This window comes from Typopeltis vanoorti, chromosome 6 (assembly GCF_054136105.1).
Source record: "Typopeltis vanoorti isolate ZY-2024b chromosome 6, IOZ_Tvanoo_1.0, whole genome shotgun sequence".
Classification (NCBI taxonomy): domain Eukaryota; kingdom Metazoa; phylum Arthropoda; class Arachnida; order Uropygi; family Thelyphonidae; genus Typopeltis; species Typopeltis vanoorti.
In genome coordinates this window covers 123652798-123675736 of record NC_143554.1, presented here as the reverse complement: position 1 = coordinate 123675736, position 22939 = coordinate 123652798, and the positions used below count along the sequence as shown (strand labels likewise).

The window sequence follows — 22939 nt, the reverse complement described above, 5'->3', positions numbered from 1 at the left end:
ATCAACATTTTTGTAGTAAGTCTCATTCCCCCCATAGTCTGGGGAATGTACTACTGGTATGGTATCCAGAGGAAAATCTGAAGCACTTCCACCATTACACAATGAACAATCTGAGAGAAAACTGGCAATCCAGTTACAGAGGAAGGGAGGAAAGCAGGCAGGCAATAAGATGGAATTTGCAAAGCTGTTAATTCCAGACTCAAATGCCTTGGAGATGTTAAGTACAACAGCACAGGTTTCTCCAAACCTTTCCATAGCATGTGTCCAGAGGCGGGTGATGCGAGGAAATCTCCTGTGGTGAAATCCATATTGGTGGTCACTGATTAGTTAACGGTTCTCCAAGTGTCTAAAAAAGTGATGGTCATTACTTTAGACAAAACTGTGAGGCGAGATAAATAAAGTCACTAATTTGAAAGTGCGCAGTTATCTTTTATGAATTGGCTGTATATTAGCTTGCTTCTATGCTGTAGGATGAATTGTTAGTTTGGGAGCACATTTGGTTGGATCTTTCAGGTCTATTTTGGTATCCACATTTTTCAAGATTCTTCTGATGATTTCTTGAAAACCACAGGAGATGATTTTCAAGAAATCATCTATTCTGGAGTGAGAAGAACTATGCCAGGAGATCAGGTTTAGGTGATGTTGTAATGCTACTAGTTGTGTGATAAAGAGATGGACAAAAATTGCACTCAACAGACTTTGTGGCGGGGGGGGGGGGGGGGGGGGAGACGTAATGACTACCAATGCCATAGGTGACAAGTTTTTTACATTTAGCTGTTTCAAAGTCAGACTGAAGAGGTATTTCACATTACCTCAGTAACGTATAAGAAATGTAGTAATTTAATTTTAATGATTTTATTTTGTATAATAATGGAAAATTGATCTAATTTTTATCATTTTAATTATAATTATTACTTCATTGTTGACAAGTTATTTATTGTCATTGAACAGTAAATGTTAGTTTTTAATGGAACAAAATAAGTGATGGTAATTAAGTCATTTGATATTCTATAAGTAAAATAAACACCTCATATCACTGTCTGAATTTGTATCCAGCTGAGCTTTAGCCTGAGTTTGTTTGTTTGTTTGTTAGTTAATGTGTTTTTGAAATGCACATATGCTTGAATTTGATGTTCTTCAGATACTTGTTATTTATGGAACAAGATTTTATGGGGGGGGGGAAGAAATAAGTAAATGTAAAGCTTGTTTCCTGGTGCACTCAAATTTTTAGAAATGCATATGGTGTGGTGTAAAATTTCTTGCAAAAAATTAAATAAATTTTTTTCTGAGTTCAGTTTTACACAGGTTTCCACATATATAAAATAGAATTTATGTTATAATAAAATGAATGTTAAATTTTACTGTAAAAGCGCACAAAAATAAGCTTTATTAAGTTATATGTAAACGAAGGAAAGAGGATTCGCAGAGATTATAACAATGAATGACTGTGCATAAACAAACGGTCGCAAGATCTTGCGAACATAAAAATATGCACCCACGATATAGTGTCTCGCACGGAGCCTGCTGGTGTGACGTCACTGTGCCATCAGTTGATTTACGTGGTTACATAGAATGAGAAGATTTTTAAGTTGGCTGAGAGGGCTCTCAGAAATATAGAGAATGGAGGGTTTAGAAGACACTCACTGGTCACTCGATCGCTCTCCTTCCTGAGTTTTGGAGGCTTCTGGCACCAGTCCCTTTCAGTGGACAGAGTTCTGGTGGTGAAGGCGAGGCCGTTTTTCAATGGAACTCCAGCCAGATTGCAATGACGTGATTGGAGCATACAGCTATCTATGGGCATAGTAGAAGACATCAGCAGTTCATTTCCTGTTTCCAATGGAGAAATCTACCAAAATTTCCCGGCAACTGCAAGAGTGAAGAACTGCCATATTGTCCAGTCAACAGTCATATTCCAGGAAAAGGTCACAACGTTAAGCAAACCTAGCTGAAGAATTGTTCATGTTAACTGGACTGTATCTGTAAAGGCTACTGTAAGCAAGCATACATTTTGTCAGTGCTTTAAATGCTTACTGTTGGAATTTATGTGTGTAATGAAAGTGCTTACAGGAATTGTTAATAACTAGTTAAGTAAACAATTATTGTCATGAAAGGAAACAAATGAAAATTTTGTATATAGAATGAATGGAGATTAGCTAAGTTAGCACATAAGGAATAACTGTATGTTAAATTTAGATGAATTAACAATATAAAGGGTTAAACAAGTGTTATGCTAAGAGAAAGTTAATTGTAAGTTGCACTTAATGTGTATATGATTACATTGAGAAAGAGATTTTCTCCCTCTTACATTGTGATTTGTAGTTTCATACTAAGATCAAAATAAAATGTTTTGTTTGTATAACTATCTTGCCTGATCTCTTGCCAATGCACAGTCCCCCAAAAAATTAGCGAACCTGTGAGCTTCTTTGATTAAAAATTGCCAATACTAGCTATAAGTTGTGTATGTTAAATTTGATCTTGCCTATGTTTCATACTTTAATTCTTGAGCTATATGTACAAATTAGAATGGCACAGTCGTTAAACAAATAAATTTTTCTAATTGCATAGTGTGAGAGTTGGTAACCTGTTTATAGTGGATAGACTAATAACAAAGGTCATTCACTAGCAGTGGGAATATAGAGAAGATTATAAGGGATTAATAGAGAGGTTTATCTTAAGCAGATTATAGTTATGATTGAGTAAAGCAGAAGTAAGTCAGGCCTAAGGTGCAAGTGTAAACGAATAACAAAGGCGCGGTTGATGGAAATACAAAGTTGATAATAGACGTAGAATATTAGAATGGCACAGTTGACATCAATTAACAATTAAATTATAAACCAGTATTATAATATAACAGTGGTGTTACTGCAATAATCCCAGTTACTTGGCTTATGTTTGATATTTCTGACATTTGAAATTGTGCCTAATGTAGGTTGTGATAGCAGCTCTCTACTACAATCCAAATTTGCTGATGGAAACATTGGAAAAAATCCATGTACCAAACAGTACTCAGTCAATTACCTCTCATTTTATTCAGCAGTGGATACATGATACAGACTGCTTTTTAGGGTATGTATTTTCCTCTTGCCTTAGATATTATAAACAAATCTTAATAAGTAATCTTTCTATTTCACTAATTATATTATTATATTATAATTATAATGAGATTGTTAAATAAGCAAATAGGAGAGCATGGGGCCATTAAAGGACTGGTGATGTATAGTGTACTCTCTCCTAACCAGTTTAACCTCCCTATGGTGTGGTGTCTTTCCACAAATAAGGGCACCAGCGAGGTGAGCATTGTTCCTAAAAGCATATCTTCCCTAGTTGGAGGAAATGTCAAGTAGATAACTTCATCCCTGGTGAAACAACATCACCTTGCTTATTGGAGATGTGAAGTGCCTATTGTCATGTTATGTCTCTGCGGTACAGTCTCATTTTCATCTCCTCTTTTTCTACCCCATACATAGTGGTAGCTTGCTAGTTATATTTCTCCACAACATAATGCAACAAAGCTTTGGGCACTCCCTGTGTTAGTCATACTCACAAGGTCCTTTCATCCCCTACTCTTTTCCTGGCATTCCATCTTGCTGACATCTTCTGTATCTACAACTCATCTAAACCCCCATGCATAATGTGTTATGGAGAGTTTATCATCCACAATTCTGACTTCCCCTTCTTTAGCTTTCCAAACAAAGCTGGAAGAAAAGCTGAATTGTTTGCTGTTAGTAATGATCTAAAGCAAATTGTTAACCTACCAGAATTATTTTAACCAGCTGTCTCCAAAAGTGCCACTTTTGGAATGGTGGCTTTATTCCCCATTCCATTGTCCTACTCAAAATCTCCTACCCCTATCCAAGCATTTATCTTCTAAGTAGTCCCATACACCCAGTGACTAAAATTACAAATTCCAGCCATCCTGCTCATCTTATACTACAGCCCATAACTACTGGGAGGGGAGGGGGGAAAAAAAGATTTCATACTAGCTAAATGCCCTAAGCTTGCCTCCTGCCAACAAAACTGACAGTTGAGACTTCTAGTTCCTTGCCATGGTTGTTGGGCCAAACTTCTGCCCTACTACGCTCCCACCTCTATCACATACTGATGGAACAATGACAACATGTAAAGGTGAGGCAAATAGATCTCTTGTGTCAGTCTTTTCTAGTTGTTTTGGTTGTTTAGACAATCAAGACAAATCTCGCCCTATTATTCCACAAACCACCCTCGGTATATGCTACCTCCGATGTTCTGGACACAGGAAAATACTCAGACTTGATGTTAATAAAGTCATCTAGCACAGATAATATCCTTCCAGTTGTACCAAAAGCTTGTGCTGCAGAACTAATATCCATCATATATCATTTATATACCCTTCATATGCTGTCCTCATCTGGTATCTATTCAATTGCATCTAGCCTTTAACTAAAAATGGGAATAAAAATCAGCCTCCAAAGTATTATTATCCCCTTGCCCTCACCTCTCAAAAGTTAGAGATCATCAACAATTAGCTTCTTCACTACCTTGCGGCCTCAGTTAATTATTAATAATCAACATGGATTTTAATTTCTTGTTCTATAGCAGAACTCACTAATCTTAGTTTTCTTTTGACTCAAGCCATGGAAAGATAAGGAGAATCTCATGTGGTTGCTCTTGATATTTCCAAGGCATTTGATTATGTCTGGCATAACAGCCTATTTTAGCTTCCTCTCCAAACGTACATTGCATCTTAAGGTGGATACGTCAGTCTCATCTTTTTTTTCTTTTTTTTTTTTTTAATCAGTTGCAGAATATTCTAAAGCTCTGTAGATATTACTGCTAACTTAAATCCCCTAATACTATATAAAAACTAAATCTCTAAAAATGTTTGATGCTATCCAGAAGAGAATAGTTTAGTTAAATGATGTTCTCTCATATCTCATTCATAGACATACTTTATGCCTCTTTTACGGGAATTTTCCACCTTATGCCTCTTTTACAGGAATTTTCATGGATGCTGATCTGCTAAGAAATGCAACTCCATTATTCAAAAAATATATATCAACAGGTTCCATCTTTTTTTTTTTTTTTTTTTTGAATACTTCCCCACACATAGCACTGCTGTGCTATAGGTTTCGCCACCGTTATTGTTTGGAGTTAAAGTCTGCATAATGAACAGCTATTTTGCCAAATGCTATCAACTTGATATATGCAACATTGAACTCACTCGCACACACTGCCACTTCACCATATGAGGAAACTCATGTGAATGATGAGGAAGTACTATAATGAGTGCCTTTTATATTCCTCGTGTCTCGGCTGACTTCTTATTTTATTTATCTTTAATTGTCTTTACTTTAGCTTTACAGTTAACATTAATTTTTTTCTATCTCTTATTGTCAGATATTCGTTTGCCGACAAATTTGTATTTATTAAAGACTGCTCCAGCCGGCAACTAAATTCTGATGCATTATCCAAGAATACTTAAAGAAAATATAGGGATCAAGATGTATGCAGTCGTGGTCCCTATTCTCATATCACTATTGGTTTCCCCTTTAAATGCATGGTACGAAATTTTCCAAACAGTAATTCAATAAATCTGACATGAAATTCTCTAGGATAATACTTCTAATTCTTACTTAATCCTCTCCCCCCAAAATTTCTGTTAACATTTAATTACGTTCTGATCATATGACATTACTGTTCCTAAATCACTTAAACAGTTTGGACCTCAGCCTCCTGTTCGGCTGGAGCCTAATATGCTTTCTTCTTAACAGTAGACAAAAGTGTCCAAGTTGCAGCCTGTTCTTGTAGCACAACATGTAAATAGCGTGTTTCCTTAACTTCTGTTTCTTTACTCCACGGTTACTTTAATTCTACATTTAACATAAGAAAATCTTGGCTTACTGTTTTTCCCTTGACTAGGTATTCTGGTCTGTTCACTGTACCTTCTCTGATGGCGGCCTTGTTGTTCCTTTGTTCTACACAAACCGAAAACACTCATACACAGATTTGTACACTGATGTAGATTTCATCAGCAGCTCTTTCTTCTTATGGCTTTGAACACATTGTAGCATGCATAGCAAGGGGAGATTCTTGCTACACGTGGCGGCAAGCTCTACACAGCTCTCCAACAGCAAACTGGGTGCCGACGAAACCAGGAGACAAGAGAGAAGAGAACGATTCGAATTCCCGCCGAAACTTATATACTCCCAAAACAGCTCCCTCACTCGGCGGTGTCGTCGCGCATACGGCGGCTGCCGATTGGACGCCATGGCTACAAACTGTCTTTACATGGCTTAAAACTTGTACTTAGCTTATACATATTTATTTGTTAATACTACATGACTTTCTATTTTAATTCACTCACAATTATTATCTTAACAATGTTTGGAATTTATACATCTAGATATTTAAATTTTCTTGGAACATTATTCGGTACATTTCCCATCCGGTGGCATAAGCATGTCCTTATCCACTCCTTCTGAGGTAACTTAATGTTGGGCGGGAAAAAAGGATGACTCATCACTTTTTCCCAACACAACAGTGCCCATTTTGGAAAATTGGTTAGGACTCGCATTCAGAAATGAGTTGGCAGTGAATCTCTATTTTGCAGTGAGCAACATGGTTTACTAAGGGAAGGTCACGTTTTAGCAACTTGCTCACATTCTATAACTAGGTTACCATTGAACTAGGCAAAGAGAATGGATACACCATGATACTTTTGGATTTTACTAAGGCTTTTCGTGACAGAATATAGTAGAGTTGCATAAATTGGAGAATGTGGGTTTAGATTGTATATATTAGCATAGATAAGAGGATGGCTGACTGACAGATATCAAAAAGTGGTATACGGGAGATGTGAGTCTGCAAGATTTAATAGATGAGTTTCTTCATTCTCTTCCTAGCCATATAGACTACTCTCTAGGTGCTTCTTCCTTTGATGCTATGGCCTTTGTGGACGATCTTATTCTCGTAGCCTCTACTAAGATAGGCTTGCAGGAACTCCTTGACTGGGCAGTTGACTTCTTCTCTATTCGAGGCCTTTCTATTAATGTAGAGAAGTTCTGTTCTTTAGCTCTTGTCCCCTCTGGTCGTGACAAGAAGGTTAAGGTTGAGACTAGAGAGTTTTCCCTGTACGGGAGGCCATTGCATGCTTTGACCATCCTAGAAGAGTGGAGATACCTCAGTATCATGTTTACCCCAAAGGGAAGGTCTTCTTTCCCTTCTATCCTAGAAACTGTGATCGCTTCTTTGAGGAAAGCTCCTCTCAAGCCCCAGCAAAGACTGTTTCTCCTTTTGTACTATCTCCTACCTCACTTTTACCACAAGTTGGTGCTTGGTAGGACATTTATCTTGGTACTGTCCCGAATGGACAGGGCTATCCGTTCAGCCGTGAGATCATGGCTCAGACTGCCGCCTGACACTCCTACTGCATATTTCCATGCGAGGGTGAAGGATGGTGGGCTTGGTGGTTCCATCACTTAGATGGCTGATCCCATGCCTGTGGCTGTCAAGAATCGCACAGTTAGAACTATCTTCTTCCCCCATCTGTAGAGAGACTTTCTATAGCTCATTAATACAAGAAGACTTTAGGCAGGCTAAAGGCTGGTCCTATTATCAAGGTACTTTAATCGAGTCAGCACCAGCAGAACACAAGAGATGGGCATCTCTGTTGCACTGTTCTGTAGATGGTGCTCCTTTAAAATAGTCATATCTGGTGCCTCCCCAGCATGATTAGGTAAGGGATGGCACCAGACTCCTCCCTGGGTTCGAGTATATTGACCTTATCAGGATGAGGATCAATGCCATGCCTACTCGAGCCTGCACAGCTTGATGGGGGTAGTGACAACTCCAACTGTAGGGCTGGCTGCCACTAAAGTGAGACATTGTCTCATATAGACCAGTGTTGCTTCTGCACCCATGGGTTCTGCATGAGGAGGCATGATGCTGTGGTCTCCATTCTGAACAACCGCTTTAAGAACAAAGTTTGGGAGACTGTGGTGGAACCACATTATAGGACCTCCTCATGTTTGCGTAAGCCAGACTTAGTGATTAAAAGAGATAGTGATGTTTGGGTAGTTGATGCACAGGTGGTGGGAACAGGGCACCCACTAGCCTATAGCCATACTAATAGAGTAAATTATTATAAAAATAACCGAGATCTAGTTAGTAAGATACGGGAGGAGCATGGGGCAACTCTGAGGTTTACCAGCGACACCATCTCTTTACATTGCATATGGAGTGCAGATAGTTATAAGGACTTAAAACAGCTTGGGCTTATGCAGAAGGATATAAAAGTTCTTTCCTTGAGCCCCCCCCCCCCCCTTACGGGGCACACTAGTGACATGGCATTGCTACCAGAGAATGACTACAATGATAACTAGAACAGGCATAGGGTAAAACACTTGTAAAGGCTTAGGCCTATATCAAGTCTGGACATGATGTAAGGGTAGTACTGCCCATAACCAGTACAAAGATTAAAAAAATATATAAATAAATAACCAGTGGTGTACCACAATCACAATCAGTGGTTGGTCCACTTTTATTCAGTCTCTTTATTAATGATATTGGGAAGGATTTGACAAGTGACATATGCCTGTTTTCTGATAATGCAAAGATAGGTAGGGTAATCAGGAATGCTGCTGAATGCACTACTTGCAGAATGATTTCAATAGGTTGAAATTGTGGACATGGGGAAAATGGATGTCAGTAACGTAAAGTCGTTCACTTTGGCGTGATTAGATATCCGATGTCATATTATATCGGTGGTATTATGTTAGAAGAAACCGATGAGGCTAGGGATCGTGGAGTGTTAGTAGATAGGAAGTTGAAGTTCCTGTGTAGCAAAGGTTATTGCAAATACAACTCAAAAGATAATTGCAATGCTGAAACGAATGTTCACATGTAAAAATAAGGATGTCATTTTGCCTCTTTACAAGGCATTACTAAGACTTCACTTGGACTATTGTGCACAGTTCTGGTTTCCGTTGTGATTCTGATATATTGGAGAGAGCACAAAGGAGAGTGCAAAAATGATATCAGGATCATGGGACACTGATTATGAAGACATATTGAGAATTTGTAGACTGCAGACACTAGCAAACAGGGGTGATATGATCGAGACTTACAAACTTCTGAAAGTGTTATACAGGATTTCGGTTGGTGGAATTTTTCAATTTATGGAGGGTGGGGAAAGGAGAGAGTAAGATATCCTTGGAAGCTGAGAATGAATGCTATGAAGGGGATGAAGGCTAGATTTTTCTCTCATAGAGTGGTGCATGATTAGAATGGATTGCCATTGGACGTTGTGAGTGCAAGCAGTATGAATGGATTCAAGAATAAGTATGATAGCTTATCTGTGTAGTATGTAGCCTCCCTTGATGAGTCCATGACTCTCTGGAAGTCTCTTAATATTTTTTTATTTTGGAAAAAAAAAAAAAAAAAAAATACGTTTTAGTATTACTGCATTTGCCACTGGTTAACTGGTGGTAAAATAAGTGGAACATAAATATATTTTAAGCAGTCTACTTGTTTACCTTAGTGTGTAATCTCTTTAGGGAATTACACAAAAGTAATGTGTATATTATCTTATGTCTTGATAATTAATACTTAAGGAATTGACAGCATACACTAGAAATATAAATTAAATCAACTTTAATATATACTTTCCAATATTTCGGCAACGTCACGTAGCCATCTTCATGGGAACTTAAGATAAAGACACGTGCACGCAAGTACTACATAAAAGCAAATGAGAAACGAAGCGAGGAAGCTACCATTTTTCTAAAGTCCTGATGGTGCCCCCTGGCAGACTATATTAGGTCCTTAACATGTTCACTGCCATGCTACTCGGGCATAGTTTGTTCTCATACGCCAAGCAATTTCACTTCTTCATCGTCAGTACGGGTAATCTCGTTGCCAGCAGTAATCGACATACAAGTATATTCATAGTTAACTTGTGTGACTTATATACCATCTACGAGTATACACACTTTTGCTGCTAGCTTCACAAGCCAAGCATTTTCACTTCTTCAAGGTCAGTAAGAGTAATCTTGTTGCTGGCGATAAGCGTCATAGGAGTATATTCGTAGCTGGCTTGTGAGGCTCATATACCAACTACGAGTATACTTGTAGTTGGCAGTGAACGTGTTAATTTGGTCAATTTCTTAAATATTAATTATCATGTTTAACCAGCGTATAAGCCTTTGTACAAGAATTATCTTATGTCTATTCGTAAATGTTCCTATGTGATATAATAATATTGTAATGTTCAGTTACTGCATGTGGCAGCCATGCTGTCACTTAAGTTTTGCTTTGAATCTTGCTAATGGAATGCTCATTAGGTCTGAGTTTTTGGAATAGAAGTTTCTCTGAAAATGTGAGAATGCTATTCAGCCAGCAGAACAGGATAGGGAAAAGGAGAAGGGGGGGGAGGCAAATTAAATTCTGATGTCAGAAAAGGTTTTATGTGCATCTTTATCTACAAGGAGGAATTTTGAAGTTAATATTAAAGGACTATGATATATCAAGCCTTTGTGTATCAGTGAGAATATAACCTGCCCAATTAAGAATCAAATGCCAGCTCATGAAGTGAGATGGAGTCCTCAGTAAAGTTCTTTTTCTTGATAAGTGCCTTTGGAACTGCTCAGTTAATTGCACTCCTATTGTCAATGCAATTAATGTTATGCCTACTTTAGCAAATGAAGAAAAGATGTTTTTCATGAAGCTTGTCTTCTGGAAGATATAAGTATAGTCAAGTGAGTACTAATTCATTTATGATGATCTGCATAAATTGAATTAAGATCGAATGAATGAATGAATTAGTGAGTAGAAACATTAAAAAAAAACGAAAATAAAATAAAGATGATGGAATAAATTCTGCAAAGGAAATTCCCATATAGTCAAGTGAAACTACAGTACTTTTAGTTGAGTGCTATATCCAAGTTTTGCTGTTTGCTCTTGATGTTATACTTCAGAGTTGAATTTAACTGTGAGAGGCATTGAATAAGAGAATTTTCTTTGAACTCATATTGAGTAATTTTTAGAATGGCCATAAATTATCTTTGTATGCAATGAAAATCTAGACATATGGATTATTAAAAATATTTATTAATTGTAAATCTCCAGGGAATTATTTAATATATTGAAGTGTGTGTGTGTTTACAGTAAATATTTTAATATTTGTATACTAGAACTTTATTATTTTGGATAGACAACATGTTGATCTTTGAAGTCTGTGCATCGTCACACGTACAAATTGGAAACATTCTAACCAAACAATAAATAAAATAAAATTATATATAAATATTTAGTCTTCATGGCTAACTATTAGTAAGGTTGGATATAGAGAGGTGGAGGATTATGTTATAGCCACTGCTTCTTTTCCCTGATCATTATTGCCAGAATATTGCATCTTGTATTTGTTGCATAGAAAGATTCTTGCCTGTTAATGTCAGCCTGTACTAGTACTTATCTAGTCAGTCTAGTATTATCCAGTTCTTCTGCTAGTCAAATTTCTTTTCCATTGATTCTTATGTTGTCATTCCAATCTTGAACTCTGCTGATGTTGAATTAGTATTTTGTTCCAATAGTTGACTTTTTTGCTCTTTGCTCTTGTTTAACTAGGCAATGGGCCCCAGCTGGCATGAAATTCTATAATGTTTTACCATCATGTTATTTTGGTTTAAGCCAATAAAAATACAGTTTGATCAGCTAAATCCCAAATTGCCAGCCCATCCTTGTTCATTTAGTACTTCACTAACATTGTGCACCATGATGAGGTGAGGATTTTGATATTAGGTCAGCCTTGGTCAGTTCTCTGCATTCCTTAAAAGGCTATGTTGAGGTTTCCTTCTGGTTATCCAGGTTTGACCCTTCTTTTCAAGGCACTAGTAATAACCCTTTGTCCTGAGCAGAAATCTATCAATTAGCTACAACCATATTAGTCTATTAGACCCAGGGCAGAGCTGACTACTACCGGGTGCGTCCCCAGGTGGCGGATCGGGGAACAGCCTTCAGATATGGAGGCTAGCTGCGATATAAGCAGAGCAATCTGGCGAATAAGCAGCCGTGGACCAACAGCGACTGAACTATCAGGGCGTGGGGGAGCAGAAGTGGCAACTCTGTCTCACTTAAAACCTCACAAAGCCCAATGACAACTCGGTGACATGGCGAGTAGTGCCACCATTAAATAAGTACCTGCTGGGGTCACTGCCCCTGACATTGGGAAGCAGCATTGTCAGTACTGACACAAGGTTGAAGCCAAATGATGACGGAAAAGCTTGTGATCAGAGATTTGCAGATGGCAATATGATTATATTGTGTACGTCTGTAATACTGCGGAGCAGAAAGCAAACGGAGAAACTACTGCTCTACCTTATCTCCAGAACAACCACCATGGCGAGCAAACCCTTACAATTGGCCCCAAGTTCCCGGCGTCCCTTAAATGGGACAGGGGTGCGAAGAATCTCCGGGCTCAAAATGGTGTCCACTTTTAAAATTGCAACTTGGAATGTCAGAACTCTGTATGAAGCTGGCAAATTAAGAAATGCCACAAGAGAAATGAAGAGGCTGGGCATCCGGATTTTGGGAATTTGCGAGACAAGATGGCCAGGATCTGGAAAGTGTCAACAAGATAATACAACAATGTATTACTCTGGGAATGATGAGAACAAACATCGACATGGTGTAGCTGTAATAGTAGATGAAGAAATCAATAAATCAGTACTAAATTGGATTCCATTTTCTGAAAGGATAATGCTGTTACAACTTAAGGGAAACCCCGTTAACATAAATATCATCCAAGCTTATGCACCCACAGCTGACAAAAGTGAAGATGTTGAAGAGTTTTATGAACACCTAAAAGAGATTAAAAACCTAACAAAGAAACATGATATAAACATAGTGATGGGTGACTTCAATGCAAAAGTAGGAAGAGGGGGGTGATGGAGAAATTGTTGACGAACATGGCTTAGGCAGCAGAAATGACAGAGGAGATCGCCTAGTCCAGTTCTGTCAGGAAGAAGATCTAACAATAGCAAATACCTGGTTTAAACTTCCACCCAGAAGACTGTACACTTGGAAATCGCCTCAAAATAACCAACATAACATTGTCCGAAATCAAATTGATTATATACTGATAAATAAAAGATTCCACAGTAGTATAAAGAGTGCAAAGACTTATCCTGGAGCAGATATCTCATCAGACCACAATCCCATAGTTGCAGAAGTACGTCTTAGATTAAAATCAGCTAAAAAATCACAAAAGAAGAAAAAGAAAATTGATGTAGAAAAACTGAAAGACCCGAACATAAATAAAAGTGCCAAGACACAGCTTAACCTGCGATTACAACAGATTAACATAGAAGAAAATAAAAGTGTGGAATCTCTTTGGAATAGCTTAAAGAATGCCATCGTAACAACAAGTATTGAAGAAGTAGGTTATGTGAATAATATAAAACAACAGGAATGGATGACAGATGAGATTCTTTCTCTTATTGATACAAGAAGAATGTACAAAAACAAAGACCTAGCCAGGTATACAGAAACACATAACATCATCAAGAAAAAAACAAAAGAAGCCAGGAAAATTGGATGAAAAATTTATGTACTGAAATTGAACTGCTTCAGAAGAAACATGATAATTTCAATCTGTATAAGAAAATCAACGAAATTTCCGGAAAACTGAGGAAAAAGCAGATAGTGTCTCTAAGAGACGAAAATGGAAAAATAGTTCTAGAAGAAGAGAATAAAGCACAGATTTGGATAAAATATGTAACAGAACTTTTCAATGATACTAGACAGAAGCCTATAAATATAAAAGATAACATTCAAGGACCAGCAATCATGAAATGCGAAATAGAGAATGCTATACGAACAAGTAAAACAGGAAAAGCCAGTGGACCAGATGGTGTGCAAACAGAATTTTTAAAATTAATAGAACCAGATAACATCAAACTTCTTGAAAAACTATTTAATGAAATATATGAAAGTGATGAATTTCCATCAGATTGGCTCAAATCTACATTTATCACTATCCCAAAGAAACCCAAAGCGAATTCCTGTGGTGACTTCCAACTTATTAGTCTAATGAGCCAAACATTAAAAATATTTTTGAAAGTAATTCAGAATCGCATTTATAGAAAAAGTGAAGAAACTCTAAGTGAAACACAATTCGGCTTTCGGAATGGTTTTGGTACTAGAGAGGCCCTTTTCTGTACCCAAATATTGATACAAAAATGCATAGAAAAACAGAAATCTGTCTTTATGTGTTTCATAGATTTTGAAAAAGCATTCGACAAAGTCAGACACACTAACTTAATAGAAGTCCTTCAACAAACAAGGCTAGAAGAACAAGACATAAGACTAATAACAAATCTGTATTGGAATCAGTCAGCTACCGTTCAATTAGACAACATTACCACCAGTGATATTAACATCAAAAGAGGAGTGATACAAGGATGTGTGCTCTCACCACTGCTGTTCAACATATATGCAGAGGTAATCTTTAAAAAAGCATTGGAAGAATGTCCAGAGGGAATCACAATAAATGGAAAGATTGTTAACAACCTACGATATGCAGATGACACCGTGCTAATTGCAGATAACATTATGGATCTCCAAAAACTCATTGACAGAGTATACATAGAAAGCCAAAGAATGGGAATAAATATAAATATAAACAAGACAAAATACATGCTCATTAGCAAACATCCAGCCTCATCAATAAAACTGACACTCAATGGGAAAAATATTGATCAAGTGTCAAGATATAAATATCTTGGTTGTTGGCTTAATGAACGGTGGGATCCAGAAATAGATATAAAGACAAGGATTGAAGTTGCACGGCAGTCCTTCATGAAAATGAGAACACTATTCTGCAATAAAGACCTAAACATGGAAGTCAGATGCCGAATGCTGAAATGTTACGTGTGGTCTATTCTGCTCTATGGAGTTGAAACATGGACATTGAAGGCAACAGCCATCAAGAAAATCGAAGCCTTTGAGATGTGGCTCTACAGAAGAATGCTAAAGATATCATGGACAGAAAAAATGACCAATGAAGAGGTCTTAAAATCCATTGGCAAAGCTAAACATCTTGTACAAATAATCAAGAAACGAAAAACATCATATCTTGGCCACATCATGAGAAACAGCAAATACCAACTTCTACAAACTATTTTGGTAGGAAGAATTGATGGCAAAGGAACTAGAGGAAGAAAAAGAATATCATGGTTTGACAACATCAAGACGTGGACAGGCAAGAGCAGTGCACAACTGCTCAGATTAGCACAAGACCACAGTTTGTTCGCCAAGATGGTTGCTGACCTTCGATAGAAGATAGCACAATAATAAGAAGAAGATATTAGTCTTTTTCTTTGTTCTTTTCTTAAAAATTTTTCCATAGCATTTCTTTATATTTGGAATTTGTTTCATAGTTCCAATAGTTGATATTTTACTGTCCATTCTGGTTTCTGTTCAGTGCTTTGTTGAATGATATCTGATTGTGCAGAACCATAATAAGGTACGTGTAGTTAGAGTTATTACAGAATACAATTTAATTGGCTGATTCCTATAATCAAAATGCATTTTAAATACTTACTGATATTGTGGAGATGCTTTGGATAATTTTTCTGATTTATTTGAGCTGGCAAAATCATTTTACAAATGTTATGTGTTCAAAAACTTACCATTCCTTTTGACATTTGAAAATTTAACTTGTTGAAATATTATAATTTTGCTGATGCAAAAAGTGATTCATGAAATAATTATAAAAATATAAATTTTTATATTATAGGTATTTTATTTTAGTTTAAGGTCTAAAAGGATTTCTGATGTTTCAGGTTGCATGATCGCAAGATGTGTGTTGTTGGTTTGTGTACATTGGTTAGTGCTCCTGTAACTAGGCCGAAAATTGCTAATGAATGTGCTCAACAGGTTGTTCCATCTGTCCTTCTCCTTTTTGAAGGATTAAAACGAGCATATCAGTGTAAGTTTCTTTTGTGCATTGAGTTATAATATCATTAATGGTGTGACTATTCTATAGACCATTTCCTTTAATATTTTTAATAAAATAATTTGAAAGCTTTTTTTCTGAATAAACTTTGTGCTTTTATTTAAAAGAAGAAATCAGTCACTGTAGAATTAAGTATCAAGGTGTATTTATATCATAAATGTAATATGAATTGCAGCATGTTTTTTAGCTAATTGGCAAGAAAGTAGTTGGCCGTGCTTTGTGAAGATCATTAAAAAAAATATTTATGTGCATATATAGGTACTCTCCTCTTCTGAGTTTCTTAACTAAAAAATTTAGTTGAGTAAGAAAATTAAAAGAGGAGTTTTAGTTTAATCCTTAGTTTTATTTATGTAATACCAGTTGTCTCTCATATTTTATGTTGTAAATAGTTTTTTGTTTGTTTACCTTACACATCACATCAATAGATGTGATGTGTAAAGTAAACTGCTGATAATTTCAAATGCATGTTTTGTTGATTATTGCTTATTTTGTTGTAATGGGATACAACCAATGAGAGAATAGGATGCATGCATCATATTAATCTTTAGAGGGTGCTTAGTCATAATAAAGTAACCAATTAATCACAAAATGTCAGCCTAAAACAGATAAACCATGGACAACAGTAATTAGCCTATTTCATACCCAGTGATGGAATATGCAGAATTTGACCATTAATAGTGGATATTAGAACTTAAGAAGTATTCTATTTTCTGAAAATATTTCTTTATGTTAATTCTAACCTAACTATTTTTCAATTGTTTTCTGACTTGTCACTGTGTCATATGACATTACAGACCCTGTTCACCCAGCAGAATTTCAGAGTCAATCAGAATTCAGGAACGCAATAATGTGGTTATATACATAAACCTGAAGGTTTTTTATTCAGTTTTTATGATACTGAATTTTTTTTAATGGTTGTTTATAATGGCAGAAAAGAGATTTTTTTTTTCCTGTAAAAGTGCTTCAAGATATTATAATTGTAGAAGCAAGAACATAGCGAAAAATAGTATTATTAATAAAAATGGTATTGTATAACTTATAAGCATGAACTTCACAGACTAATAAACACTCATATTAGTGGTTAATATATTTGCTTGAACACATGTAGTTAGTTATACAGGATGTAAATTAGGCCTTTTTCTAATCGAAGGGTGCAATGTACAATCATTCTTCCAATGGCGCTACAGAGGCACTTCAGGTTACAGGAACCAGAGAGATGAGTTTTTGACATTGGTTAGTGCAACCTTGCCAAAAGCTATGGGCATTAGGACTTGGCTGACTGCAGATAATGTAGTTACAGGGGTTAGAATGTGAAAGGTTTACTATTTTCAGGGAAAATAGAGAAGATCGGATGAGGGAAGGGGGTACTGCTGATGATAGCAGATGAATTGCAGCCAAAAAGAATAGGAGATAAGCAGGAAAGTGGCTGTTCATTTGAAGCTGTATGGTGTGAGATCAAAGCCAATAAGACAAAATATACAGTTGGTTGTTGCTATGTGCCTGGGGATTCCAGAGATGATCTAGAAGACATGCATTGCATATTAATACGATGAGGTCGAGTGATTATTATGAGGGACTTCAGTTATGGAGATATAGACTGGAAGGAAGAAAAATCACATGACAGGAAGGAAATGGAATATATTCTCCTACTAAGAGATAATTACTTGAGGCAGCATATGATGGAGGGGACTTAGAGTATGAGAGTATCAGACCTGGTCATAGGATCAGAAGCTATCCATAACGAAGATGACTCTATTGCCTCCAGTTGACAAAAGTGATCATGCAGTCTTTACATTCATCATGTTTACAATCTCTTTGGAGATTGTAAACATGATGAATATTCTGTCAAGAAGAGACATATGTAGAACTACAAGGCAGGTGAAGATGTCAAGCTTAAGTGGAAGCTTGAATCTGTCAAAAAACTCATCTCTCTGGTTCCTGTAACCTGAAGTGCCTCTGTAACGCCATTGGAAGAATGATTGTACATTGCGCCCTTCGATTCGAAAAAGGCCTAAGGAAAAAGGAAGAAAAATCACATGACAGGAAGGAAATTGAATATATTCTCCTACTAAGAGATAATTACTTGAGGCAGCATATGATGGAGGGGACTCAGGGTATGAGAGTATCAGACCTGGGCATAGGATCAGAAGCTATCCATAACGAAGATGACTCTATTGCCTCCAGTTGACAAAAGTGATCATGCAGTTTTTACCTTTGGAGATTGTAAACATGATGAATATTCTGTCAAGAAGGGACATATGTAGAACTACAAGGTAGGTGAAGATGTCAAGCTTAAGTGGAAGCTTGAATCTGTGCCTTGTCATAAAACCCTTCAAGGGAAGGAGGTTAGTGCATGTGAGATAGTTAAGGGGGCATCTAGAGGAAGATATTGCTTCCTCTAGATTGTATACTTAAGATGATGATTAATCAGGTAGGAGTTACATGGGTGACTAATATCAATAAGCATGAGCTGCAGAAGAAGAAAATGCTGTGGAGGAGGTATAAGGAGAAAGGTGACCAGCATGGTAAAGAAGGCAAAATAAGATTATGAGAAGAATGTAGCCAAAGGAAATCCCAAAGAGTTCTTTCATTATGGGGCAGGTAAGAAGAAGAATGACTATGGAAGATTGACCTTAATGAATGGTGATGAGCTGACAGAAGCAGATAAAATACTTGAGTTACTGAATGACCACTTTAAAAGGATAAATCATCCAGGTAGGGTACTTCTGTGACATATATGACAGAGGCTTATGTGGAAACAGAGGTAGATAAATTGGCGGTTCTTACGATATTGCAGAATCTCAACGTAAATACAGCTGTGGGATTAGACAGGATATCAGCTCGAGTTTTGCGATAACGTGCAAGGCCCTTTAATTTAAGTCTTAGCTCTGGTAGAATTCCAAGGGAGTGGAAAGTGGGCAAAATAATTCCCTCGCATAAGGGAGGTTCTATGACTGCAGGTAGCAAATTATAGCCTAGTCAATATCTCAGGAATGGTGGTAAAGGAACTGGAAGAATTGGTCAGAAAGAGAATTCAAGAATGGGTGGATAAGAATGATACTGTATGAGGGGCAACATGGCTTTGTTAAGGTTTCGTCATGTCTCAGTAATTTACTAATTTTTTATAGTAGAGTGACAGCTGAGTTGGATAAAGGAAATGGCTAAACGATGATTCAGTTGAATTTTGCAAAGGCATTCAACAGAATATCAAGTGGAACTATGTTATGCAAATTAGAACAAATGGGGTGGATATAATACTATTTATGTGAATAAGAGGATGGCTGTGAGATATTGAAAAGTGGTATATGGAGGAGCAGAATCCATCTGAAAGTAGGTGACTAGTGGTGTGCCCCAAGGTTCAGGGCTGCTGGGACCACTGCTGTTTAATTTGTACATAGATGATATAGGAAATAACCTGAAAGGAAATATTCATTTGTTTGCTAATGAATTACTCAGAATAATAGTTAATCAAGGTGATGGGGAGAACTTGCAGGATGATTTAAATAGGCTGTCAGTATGGGCAAAAGATAATGGGTGTCAGTGTAATATGGAGACCACTTTGATGGAACTCCAGGAAATAGATGAAGCTAGAGATTTAGGAGTTGTAGTAGACAGAGTTACTGCTCCGTCTGGCTTCCTGGGTTTCTTAGTAATAAGGAAGCAGTGGAGAAGTTCAGGGGCAAGCGACCAAGATGGTAAGTGGTCTGTGGAATTTTCCCTATGAGGATAGATTGAGGTATGTGGATTGCAGAATTTGGTTGATGCAATAGAAATATTTATGTTACTTAAAGGATTTTATAGGATTGATGCAGGAGAAATATTTCAGCACTTAGCTACAGGGGCCACAAGAAGAATTGATAAAGGTGGTGTGAGGAGTAGAATTTTTGTTTGGACAGTTGTGAATGAACAAAATGGGCTGCCAGAGTCAGTTTCTGAGTGATTTGTCTGTTAATTGGTTCAAGGAGAGTTACGATAGATTGTGTGGATAGTTTGGATCTACTATGATGAGGCTTGTACTCAGTGGAGGTGCCTGTACAATAATAATACTATATTTTATTAACAAAGTGTGTGTGTATATATAAACAATGTATAAAATAAATTTATCAAATGACATGACTCATTCTATATTATATGACAAATTATATCTAGTCATTCACACACACACACATATTCAAAATCTTAAAGCATTGGGTCTTTTGGCATTAAATACAAGATATCTACAAAAACAAAAATTAACATGCCTTAGTAAGAGACTCAAATAGATATTCACAAAAAAATGTAGCAAATATTCCATAGAAAATCAGAATACAAAATTCTCATCAATGCTTAAGTTCACTACAGGAAACCAGCAGCAACAAATTTTCTTGCTCACAATCACACAGGCAAAATGCCAACTCATGCTTGTGTATTTAAGCATATGCCTCACTTCTCTAGCATATTCTGTTACTACTTAAAACAGGTACCAAAAATATCGAGTGTTCTTCTTAAAACTCAGCTATCTAGTACAGAAATAGAAAATAACATATATGGAATGTTCCAGTGTTTTCCTTGACAACTCTCAGTTCCACACAAACAAAGAAGTTCCAAACTTCACAAATGAAAATAGCTTTTCATTTGTGAAGATATATAAACCTCTCAACAGGAACTTGAACATGTAAGGAATTCATGAAATACAGCCATTCATTCCTTATTTCTTAAAAGGAATTATTTCCAACTCTCCCTTATATTCTTCTGTCCATTCCCATTTTTTTAACATCTCCTTGCTCTACATACTTCAAAATCTCTTCCCATCCTTTCATGTGCATCAGCTGTTGATTTTCTATATCACAGAGCATACACTATTTTCTCAGTTGCGACTGCGTATATGGCATCATGACAGACTGAGTAACATTTGTTCACAATGGGATGAAGGTTTTCTTTTCCACTTGATTATTTCATTGCACTTAGTATAAAAAACTGGTATTTTAACTCCCATGACATATGAAGGTATGCATATCTTGGCTATTCTCAATGCTGCTGAATGATAAACTGTTTCATCTGATGACAGCAATGAGGTGCTGTTAGGCTTAATAGCCTCACTAGTCCGCTACCAATAGCATACCAACAACCACTGCTGCTATATTCTTTTTACAGTATAGTATCGTTTTAACATAATTTGTTTCATTTTCATTCACCTAAACTAGAAGTAATATTTTCCATAAACAAAAATCTTGTTATAATATTTGAGTATCTTAACAATATATATACACACACATATACTTGTTGGATTTCTGCTCAGGACATGGACTGGTTATTACTAACACCATGTTCCAACATAAAAATGTGCACAAATTCACTTGGAGAGAAGAGGCAAGGAATAAGAAAAGTCTCATTAACTATGTTATTGTTGACAGTCATGTTTTCTCCCTGGTGCAGGACACCAGAGTGTGCAGAGGATTTGAAATTGGAAGCGATCACTATTTAGTCTTGAGCAGGATAAAATTGAATTTCATATTGAAAAGAATAACATGTAAGAAAGTTTTAAAGCGAATAAAAGTTGAGCAGCTCTCAGATGTGAACTGTAGACTAAAATACAGAAATATTATTGAAAAGAAAATGAAAGAGTTTGAGAACCAAACCTTGGAGATTCAGTGGCAAACTCTGAAGGAAACATTGATTGATTCTGCCAGAGAGGCATGTGGTGAGGTTGTGTGCAAGGATAAAAAAATCAGAACTCCCTGGTGGACACAGGAAGTTAAAGAGGCAGTGAAGGAAAAGAAGAAAGCATATCAAAAGTTCCTGTCAAATAAGTCAGCTTGTGCTCTTAGAGAATATAGAGACAAATGCAAGAATGCTAAACACTGTGTAAAACTAGCTAAGCAAAAGTCATGGGAGGACTTTGGCAAGAATATAGAAAATAAATATCAAGAAGGTAGCAAAATATTCTGGAGGTTGTTGAAGAAGCTTAGGAATGGAGGAAAGAGTGCTGTAAAAGGAATTAGAGATGATAAAGGTGACATGAAAACAGGAGAAAAAGATATCCTTGAAGTATGGAGTAATTACTTTGAAAAACTGCTAAATGAAACAAGCAGTGAGAGCACAGTGGTAAAAAAACACTCAACAGGCATACAGTCAGGAATACATATCTATACTTGAAGTAGAAAAAGCCATCAAAGGCTTGAAATGTGGAAAGGCAGCTGGAGTAGATGATATTCGACCAGAAATGCTGAAGTATGGTGGTATAAAAGTCTTAGTGACTGCACTGCATAGTTCAGAAGGCATGGACAGAGGAATGAATTCCCGATGATTGGAGTAGAGCCCTCATAGTACCCGTATATAAAAAGGGAAATAAAACTGAATGTGAGAATTACAGGGGTATTTCTCTATTGAGTGTTCCTGGCAAGATTTATGCCAGTACACTTGAGCAACAGATGAGAAGAATTGTGAAAGAAAAGCTTGGTTAAGAACAAGCTGGATTCCGGCCAAATAGAGGCTGTCAGAATCAGATGTTATACTTCTTAATAAATCCACTACAAGTTTGCAAGTTTCCCTGACTAAATTGAATAACTGTTGTAATAGATATGGTATGAAGGTCAGCATTAAAAAGACAAAGACAATGAAAATGGATAGAATTGCTGAAAATGTCAACTGTGTTGTGAATGGGGAACCTGTGGAAAAAGTAAAACATTTCAGCTACTTAGGCACAATTTTTTAGTGAAGATGGTAAATTAAATATGGAAATGGACAGCAGAATCAACAAAACTGGTATATAATATCACAGTTGAATAAATTCATATGGAATAAGAGAGAAATTAGTTGGAACACTAAATTGGCTGTGTACAAGACAGTGTTCAAACCAGTTTTAACTTATGGATCTGAGAGCTGGGTCAGAAGTAAAACACTTGACCAAAGACTAGAGACCGCAGATATGAGAGTGCTGAGAAAGATTATAGGTGGGAACAGATGGCA

The 22939-nt window shown here is 36.7% G+C and overlaps 1 protein-coding gene across 3 annotated transcripts in view; it reads left to right on the top strand.

Moving 5' to 3' along the window:
* The window catches only part of msk (importin-7 msk), a 321082-nt gene that overhangs the window by 251793 nt on the left and 46350 nt on the right, over window positions 1–22939 (top strand). For all 3 annotated transcript variants that reach the window (XM_090394390.1, XM_090394389.1, XM_090394391.1), the window contains exons 18-19: window positions 2930–3066; window positions 15819–15964. In XM_090394390.1, coding sequence (XP_090250516.1) covers window positions 2930–3066; window positions 15819–15964 — 283 coding nt within the window. The remainder of the gene's footprint in view (window positions 1–2929; window positions 3067–15818; window positions 15965–22939) is intronic.